General features: G+C 39.5%; 1 protein-coding gene across 1 annotated transcript in view; it reads right to left on the bottom strand.

Annotated features, from left to right (window-relative positions):
• The window catches only part of LOC106870641 (uncharacterized), a 110,539-nt gene that overhangs the window by 6,798 nt on the left and 93,689 nt on the right, over positions 1 to 10,052 (bottom strand). The window contains exons 8-11 of the mRNA XM_089365996.1: positions 8,248 to 8,332; positions 5,649 to 5,816; positions 3,822 to 3,908; positions 97 to 191 (exon numbers count right to left, since the gene is read on the bottom strand). Of these exons, the coding sequence (XP_089222122.1) occupies positions 97 to 191; positions 3,822 to 3,908; positions 5,649 to 5,816; positions 8,248 to 8,332 (435 nt within the window). The remainder of the gene's footprint in view (positions 1 to 96; positions 192 to 3,821; positions 3,909 to 5,648; positions 5,817 to 8,247; positions 8,333 to 10,052) is intronic.

Below are 10,052 nucleotides of genomic sequence, written 5' to 3'. Positions count from 1 at the left end.
TATATACAAGAATAAGCCTAACTTTGTTAGTAGGGACTGACCTAACTCTAAAAAGCAAAAACATGGGATCTACATTAAGTAAATCATCATTCTTACCTGACCGTTTCAAGTGGAACACGGTGGAATATATCGAATAAAACTGGATTCACTCGTTTCTGTATAATGTCCCTGTATTCATCTATTATTTTCGACTGAAATGAGAGGACAACATTAAATTAACGTGATTATACTCAATTCATAGTTAATTAATTAATGTGTTGCTTTATAATCTACGGGGTTGGAATGGAAATATTTCAGGTAGAAAGTAACGATTGCTTAGAATGAATGGTTTTAGTGAGACTAATTTGAGGACTGAGGGCGGTGGTTTGGAGAGTCTATTGATCGAGTGTAGAGGAACCTAAGATATTAGAAGATATTGCCTCAGTGTAGGGAGTAGTATGTAGTGGTTACAGTCTGTTTAGTAAGTGAAGGGGTGAGGAAGGTGTTTGTGAATTTATTGTTTGAGTATAGGAGAGGTTGAGACGTAGAGTAATGACCGAGTACGCAGAAGGCGTTGGTGAGTTTATTAGCAGAGTGTAGAAGAGAGAAAGGCAGCGAGCTAGCGGACTCGTTAGCACGTCGGGCGAAATACCCAGCTGCATTGCTTCTGGCTCTTTACATTATGAGTTCAAATCCCGTCGAAGTCAGCTCTGCTTTTGATCCCTTCGGGGTCGATAAAATAAAGTACCAGTCAAATAGTAGGGGGTCAATGGAATCGGTGAGCTGGCAGAAACGTTAGCACGCCGGGCGAAATGCTTAGCAGTATTTCGTCTGCCGCTATGTTCTGAGTTCAAACTCCGCCGAGGTTGACTTTGCCTTTCATCCTTTCGGGGTCGATTAAATAAGTACCAGTTATGCACTGGGGTCGATATAATCGACTTAATCCATTTGTCTGTCCTTGTTTGTCCCCTCTGTGTGTAGCCCCTTGTGGGCAGTAAAGAAATAGGAATCGTGTTGTCCCCACCCCCCTCAAAAGTACTGGCTTTGGTCCCTGCTTGCAACGGATTAGCGTCCCGTTCAGGGTATGTTGTAATTTCAGTGACTTGTGCGCGTTAATCGGACAACAGGCTTTGTAAATCTTAGAGCTCAAGAAAAAATATAAAACAAAGGAGAGAGAAAAAAAAAGAGACGTTTTATCTCTTATCATTTACATTTTACATATTTCAGTCGTTGGACTGTGGTCATGCAGGGGCACTGCTTTGAAGGATTTAATCGGACAAATCAACCCCAGTATTTGTTGTTTTTTTTTAAAGTCTGGTCCTTATTTTATCGGTCTCTTTTTTTCCTAACCACTAAGCTACAGGGATGTAAACCAACACCGGTTGTCAAGCGGTGAGATTGGGGTAAACACAAACATAAAGACACCCCCTCCACACACAAGTATTATTCGACGGGCTTCTTTCAGTTTCCGTCAACCAAATCTACTCACAAGGCTCTGATCAGCCCGAGGCTATAGTAGAAGATACTAGCCGAAGGTGCCACATATTGGGACTGAAACCGGAGCCATATTTGTAGCCTAAATGTAGAGAAGAGGAAAATATTCGAGAGTATTGGCTGTTTATAGAACAGACAAAGATATTGATTTCAAATTTGGACAAAAGACTGGCAATTTCGGGGGAGGGGGTAAGGCGATTGCATTGACACCGGTAATCAACTGGTACTTTATTTTATCGGCCCAGAAAGGTTGACAAGCAAAGTCGACCTCGGCGGAATTGGAACTCAGAACGTAAAGACGGACGTAATGCCACTGAACATTTTCCCCGACATTTACTCTTTTACTCATTTACTTGTTTCAGTCATTTGACTGTGGCCATGCTGGAGCACCGCCTTTAGTCGAGCAAATCGACCCCCAGGACTTATTCTTTGGAAGCCTAGTACTTATTCTATCGGTCTCTTTTGCCGAACCGCTAAATTACGGGGACGTAAACACACCAGCATCGGTTGTCATGCGATGTTTGGGGGGGGGGGGCAAACACAGACAGAGAAACATATACACACACATACATATATACATATATATACACATATACGACGGGCTTCTTTCAGTTTCCGTCTACCAAATCCACTCACAGGGCTTTGGTCGGCCCGAGGCTATAGTGGAAGACACTTGCCCAAGGTGCCACGCAGTGGGACTGAACCCAGAACCATGTGGTTGGTAAGCAAGCTACTTACCACACAGCCTGACAGCTCGCCGCCTCAGAAGAGACGAAGATATTGCAATTGCAGACTATCGACTGAGTGTAGAGGAGAGAACAATACTGATGAGTTAAGTGACAGAGTAAAGAGAAGAGGAAGGTGTTGATTTAACTATAGCGGGAAGGAACGTTATAGAGTAAAGGTTTAACCGGGGCTTACATGGCCCATGGGGGGCCCACATAAGATTTTACTGTCAAAATTTATGCGCAAGGAATTGGTCATACTTCTCCAATACACAAATTTTTTTAAACAATTTTTTTTATACAATTCCTCGTAATACACACACGCTATCTCTCTCTCTTTCTCTATCTCTTTCTCTCTCTCTCTCTCTCTCTCACACACACACACACACACATTCTTTGAATGGTGGATCTTGAAATTTTCACGCTCTCTCAAACTTTATAAATTTTCATGATGTCAAAAATGTGTGTGTGTGTGTATGATTATGAGGCTATATTATATATATATATATATGCATAAATATATATGTATGTATGTATGTATGTATGTATATGTATGTGTGTGTATATATACATACATGCATACATTTTATATATATATATATATATATATATATATATATATATATATATATATATATATATAAAGTGTAGTATATTGCCACACAGTCGTGTGCCGATAAGCCAGCTGGAGGAGATGTCCTCCTGGGGCTAAAAGCAACAGTAACATCCACCCCTAGGGGTCAGCCACACTTAAGTGGCAATATACTACACTTTATCGTGCAGTTACTGTTAATACTTCATTTAGAGAATTAACATTGCTTATATATATATATATATATATATATATATATATATATATATATAAAATGTATTAATAAGGGTAGAAATTGATATTAATCAATTAAAACCAGTGGTCCAGCATATTAAAACAAATCCGAAGATTAAAATCATATTACATACAAAAATAAGAGGAATGACCAGCAAAAGTGGACTCCTATATGCTAGAAATAGATGCCGAATCATCTAACCACGAAAAATATGTTCTCAGTAAAAATTTAGCGACACAACAGACTGTAAATTTTTACTGAGAACATATTTTTCGTGGTTAGATGATTCGGCATCTATTTCTAGCATATAGGAGTCCACTTTTGCTGGTCATTCCTCTTATCTTTGTATATATATATATATATATATATATATATATATATATGTATATGAAACTCGGAATCACGTTGCTGTGCTCATCTACTCTCTAAGATCATTAATAAGTTTAGCCAATGAGTTTTTTTCCAAGAACGAATAACGAACACTTCCGACCATTCGAACGACCAGGAGTGACATTTCCACTCTCGTGTGAAACTTTAAGCAACGAGATTCTTAAAACTAATTGTTGATAGAAATATGTTAGAACTCTACGAAACGTGATCAAATGAATGTCGTTCTCTTTCATTTTACACCTATATGATATATTGACAGGCAGACATACATACATACATACATACATACATACAAAGACAGACAGACAGACAGACAGACAGACAGACAGACAGATAGACAGACAGACAGACAGACAGACAGATAGATAGATAGATAGACAGACAGACGAAATTCATAGCAACTTACTTCGGAAATGTTGTAAAATTCTGGAATATCTTTAAGGTGGTTGAAAAACTCTTTTAAATCTCCGTGGAAATTCAGCTGTGACATAACCTAAAGGAAACGTGAAGAATACAGTAATCGATTGAGTTTCAGATGGTTCACAGCTTTCTAATGCCAATTGGAAAACAAATTTATAGAAAGACCTTTCAAGTCCACAGTTCTGCTGCTGCTGCTGCTCTTACTACTACTACTACTACTACTACTACTACTACTACTACTACTACTACTACTACTACTACTACTACTACTATACACTTGTATCCTTTCATACATACAAACATTCGCGAGAAACAGTGATGCCCTGAAACGCTAAGATGCGACAGATAAAGTCGGTTATGTCACATTTCTGTGGAAGGTATTACACATATATGATCAGCAACTGGTGAAAAAATGCCATTGATAATACTGCATGATGTTGTTGCTGAAACAACATCCAGTGCCATCAACAAGAAAGATAGACTGTCTTGAGATCAATACAGAGAAAATACACTCCTGTTGCTGTGAATACATGTGCATTGACAAAAGGAATGATGGTGGAGCGTTCCCATAAAAACTTCATATGCCAACATATAGTTTGTTGTTTGAGACAGAAAAAATTAAGTGGAATTATTTTGGAGGAAAACATTTACCATCAATTTGTTAAGGATTCAATTTAGGTTAGGAGTGGCTGTGTGGCAAGTAGCTTGCTTACCAACCACATGGTTCCGGGTTCAATCCCACTGCGTGGCACGTTGGGCAAGTGTCTTCTACTATAGCCTCGGGCAGACCAAAGCCTTGTGGGTGGATTTGGTAGACGGAAACTGAAAGAAACCCGTCGTATATATGTATATATATATATATATATATATATGTGTGTGTGTGTGTGTGTGTTTGTGTGTCTGTGTTTGTTCCCTCAACATCGCTTGACAACCGATGCTGGTGTGTTAACGTCCCCGTAACTTAGCGGTTCGGCAAAAGAGACCGATAGAATAAGTACTAGGCTTACAAAGAATAAGTCCTGGGGTCGATTTGCTCGACTACAGGCGGTGCTCCAGCATGGCCGCAGTCAAATGACTGAAACAAGTAAAAGGGAAAGATTAAAGAGAGTTAAGTTGTCAGTATATTAAATGTGGTGATCAATGGAGTAATCCTGTTGATTATAATTACGCGGTAAGGAAAAGAAAGCAATTGCTCGATGTCCAATACTATTTCAATAATTTGGCCGAATGAGAGACGTTCCCGAATATGTTTCGGTTTTATTACACCTCTTCAACGAAGTATAGCCATAATTGTACATGACGAAAAAGCAATGAGAGACTCACTAAGCAGATGTATATTCTATTGTAAGCCGGCAGACGTGAAATTATCCTATTTATAAGCAAAATACATTTCACTGGGGTTATTTACTCATGTATCATTTGCATGAAAACACGACAGTTCAACATACGTTTACAGTTACAATACTCGGACTGATCGTCAGCGTTGTATCTTGGTGTCCCTGGATGTTTCATGTCTTACAACATACACTTTCATCCAGGTGACCCGACCCAGACTGATCGAGCTTAGACTTGTGTACAAGTGGCATTCTACTGGCATCGATCACCCCCCCCCCACCCCCACCCCAGGGTCGTCTAGATGCCTTCACAGCAGCCCTTACGTTATTCTTGACGACTACTTAACTTATTTAATATAATGTGCACAAAGGATCCATTTATAAGAATTATATTAAAAGACGGCATTACATCGAAGTTTTGAATTAAAACTTGTCTTTTGAAAACCGTTCGCTGCTGAGAGAATAGAACAATCACTTACCTCCTTCATTTTCTTTGCTATGCGATTCGTTTCACTTATACCAAGGTTATATACTTCAGTAGCAGTTATATTGTAGCCAAAATACCATTTGAGGCACGCCTCATAATATTTAATACCGTCTTTCAGGGAGTAGAGACCGGCGTTTGGTCTGGCAGCTGGAATATACTCCTGGAGAAAAGATTCACACATTGGTAGATAAATAATGAAACGAACGGTTATTAGAATATCTTGGGTGCATAGGATACGGTGCATTTAGAGAATTATATGGATTTAGAGAGTTAGATGGATTTAGGCTGCAAAATAGTTATGCAGTAAGATAGGAAAGCCAATTCACCTACCTACCAACCAACCTACCTACCTACCTACCTACCTACCTACCTACCTACCTAAACAGCTATAGTCTCGTTCAGTGGTTCTCAAGTGGAGCGCAGCGGGACACGGCGCGTCACATCTGGTATCTAGTAGGTGCGCCACAAATTTTTTAAAACAATTATTACGATTTTAAAAATTCCATATTAATATTTGAGCTGCTTAAGGTAATCAGCTGGCAGAACTGCTGGCATGCCGGGCGAAATGATTAGCGACATTTCGTCCGTCTTCACGTTTTGAGTTCAAATTCAACCCAGGTCGACTTTGCCTTTCATCCTATCGAGGTCGATAAAATAAGTACCAGTTGAGTACTGGGGTCGATGCAATCGACTTACTCCCTCCCCCAAAATTGCTGACCTTGTGCTGAAATTTGAAATCAATATTTGTGCTGCTTGGTATTCATAATTATGTTATATACAGTGTGATTACTGTGAAGGCACATCGCTCAGTGGTTATAGCGTCTAGCTTACGATCGCGAGGTTGTGAGTTCAAATCCCGGACCGGGCTGTGTGTTGTGTTCTTGAGCAAGACACTTTATTTCACGCTGCTCCAGTTCACTCAGCTGTAGAAATGAGTTGCGACCTCACAGGTGCCAAGCTGTATCGGCCCCTTTGACTTTCCCTTGGATAACACTGGTGGCGTGGAGAGGGGAGACCGGTATGTATGGGCGACTGCTGGTCTTCCATAAACAAACTTGCCCGAACTTGTTCCTCGGAGGGTAACTTTCTAGGTGCAATCCCATGGTCAGTTATGACCAAAGGGGGTCTCAGCATAATGTGATTACTAACACAAGATGATTGCAGCAAATCTGCGTAATAGTGGCGTTGGACGTAGCATGCAGACCATCATATAACTTGTTTTATTCTCCTCTACCGTCTTACTTTGACATGCGCATTACGTTTTTAATCTTTTCTTCCGTTTTATGAATTCAGTGTGCACGTATGGACCTTGGTTGAGAACTATTGATCTAGATCAGTAGATATATGTTTCTCAAAGTCGAAGTTACCGCCCTCTCAGCGGTGGAGGACTTTATACAGGTACTGAGGTAGGTAGGTGGGTAGCAATAACAACAATAACAACAATGAGACCAATAACAATGACAACAATGATACAAGACTTCGAAATATATAACCATCTATGTATTCTTTATATTTTTTTATTCTTTTAACTTGTTTCAGTCATTTGACTGCGGCCATGCTGGAGCACCGCCTTGAAGGGTTTTAGTCGAACAAATCAACACCAGGACTTATTTTTTTAAAGTCTAGTACTTATTCTATGAGTCTCTTTTGCTGAGCCACTAAGTTACAGGGATGTAAACACACCAACACTAGTTTTAAGCGGTGAGTTGGGGGAACAAACACAGGCGCACACACACACACACACACAGACACACACACACACGCACGCACACATGCACACACACATATACGACAGACTTCTTTCAGTTTCCGTCTACCAAATCTTTTCACAAAGCTTTGGTCAGCCCGAGGCTATAGAAGACACTTGCCGAAGGTCTCATGCAGTGGGACTGAACCCCGGAACCATGTGGTTGGGAAGCAAGCTCCACACCACACAGGCACGCCTGTAAATTATATGAAGATTATAAAGAATAAACTACGCTTGATTTTAAAAGACATTGTCAACATATGTGGGTGTTTCCATACATGCGATAAAGGCTCCATTGCACTTGCGACATTAGGTAATTCCTTGACTTGTGTGTGCATATATACATCCATATGTACATGAGTGGACGTTGTTGATTCTAGCTGTGAGGCCGTCTGCTAATCGCATAATATTTAAGTGTATAAAGAGACGCGTATAAGTTCGCACGTGGGCTGAGAAACCTATGTATGTGTGTGAAAGAGAAAGAGAAAAGAGAGACAACCGGTGTTGGTGTGTTTGACCGATAGAACAAGTCCTAGGCTTTAATAAATAAGTCCTGGGGTCGATTTGTTCAGCTAAAATCCTTCGAGATGGAGCTCCAGTATGGACGCGGTCAAACGACTGAAGCAAGTAAAAGTATAAAAGAATATATATATATAAATAAAGAGAAAGAGAGAGAGAAGAAGAAGAAGAAGAAGAAGAAGAAGAAGAAGAAGAAAAAGAAGAAGAAGAAGAAGAAGAAGAAGAAGAAGAAGAAGAACGGTAAGGATGATGAACAACAACAACAACAAAGAGATGAGGAAGTAAGTTAGGAAACTTAATAGCTTAACATTACGAGCTGTTTTACCTCTTCAATGAATCTTTTGAAATTTTTATATGAAGGTGCGATCTGTTTGGTTACTTTGTTTTGGATTTTGTGTCGGATTTCTGTCCTGGAAATAAAAGAAGAATGATAAACTAATAGAGAGAAACAGGAATAGATTCCATGCGACAAGATAGACACACACACATACACCCACCCACCCACCCCCACACACACACACAAAGACACACACACACAAACACGCACGCACGCGTATATATGTCGAGCAGTATATTATCGATTGTAGCATATAATTGGTCAGGCATGCAGCCTGTCTGTCTGTCTGTATGTATATGTATGTGTATACATATATGTGTGTGTGTGTGTGTGTGTGTGTAAGAGAGAGAGAGAGCATGTGTGTGTGTGCGCGCGCGTGCGTGCGTGCGTGTGCATTCTTTTCTTTTTTACTTGTTTCAGTCATTTGACTGCGGCCATGCTGGTGCACCGACTTGAAAGGTTTTAGTCGAACAAATCGGCCCTAGAACTTATTTTTTAAACCAAGTACTTATTCTGTCAGTGTCTTTTGCGGAATCGCTAAGTTACGGGGACGTAAACACTCCAACACTGGTTGTCAAGCAGTGATGGTGGGGAGGGGGAAAACACAGGTATAAAGACACACACACATAGATATGTATATGTATGCATGATATATGTATGTTGTGTGTGTGTGTGTGTGTGTGTGTGTGTGTGTGTGTGTGTGTGTGTGCATGTGTGTATACCACTTATAGGTACAATGGGCTCCGTAAGAACGGATTTCTAAAAAGTCTGGGTTTGTCCAACGAAGAACAAAAGAAATTATTTCGCATCCTCAAAATACAATTGATTAACAGTACAGGGAAAGTTATGTAAAACATTCCAATGATTCTCCATTTGAGTTTTCCAAAGTGAACATATGCACACAATCACAGGTGCATATGGCACCACACGCATGCACACAATCACAGGTGCATATGGCACTGCACGCACGCACTCGTTTACTAAAGTAGTGTGCATTACAAAAGTACAATTTTATCCTCGCATGCATCTACATATGTGTACACACTCTTTCACGTATTTAAAAATCCCAAGAACTGTCTTGTGTTGAACAAAAGAGCCGTATCACTTTGTCAGTGACCGACTTGAATATTACATAAGAAAAACTATGTGGGGGAGGTATTTCATAGTTTCATCCATAATTACACAGCTTAATAAAAAATAGAAACGAATAAATGAAATTCTATTCTAAACACACGCAGAAATTGTGTAGAAGCTAATATAGTATTACAAAGAGATGACGAACTTCGCAGTATTACAACAGGAGTGAACATGGTATGGACAAAGCTAGAAAAGTTAATCAACATATTCAAAGAGTTCCATTTAAATCACAATAAAATTGAACTTAAAAATGGTAAACTATCGGGACATTAAATCCAAATACAGGCGTATCTACCGGTAGCGTAAGCCGAACGAGGGAACATTATACATAAATTATATTTCCAACCGCCCGAGTACAATCATTAAACATGTAATCAATAACGTCACTACACACATTTTTCAACTATCTTTAGGCAAGAACATATAATATAAAACAGCCTTTACTATAACAGGAAATAGAGGGAATTTGACTTCACCAATACGAATAATTATACAAAATATTCTCCAATCGGTTTTTACATCGAAATATGAAAATAATATGACTTAACAGGCCAAACAACATGAATATGTCCAGAAATATAGTAAAGTGGTTCTTGACACTAAAAAAACCGCCCACTTCCTCATGTCCTAGTTTTACAATGAATTCGAGCTGTTTA

The sequence above is a fragment of the Octopus bimaculoides genome, chromosome 18 (genome assembly GCF_046866305.1).
Source record: "Octopus bimaculoides isolate indiv1 chromosome 18, ASM4686630v1, whole genome shotgun sequence".
NCBI lineage: Eukaryota > Metazoa > Mollusca > Cephalopoda > Octopoda > Octopodidae > Octopus > Octopus bimaculoides.
Note: the sequence above shows the minus strand (reverse complement) of the source record. Positions and strands in the feature narration are given on the sequence as shown.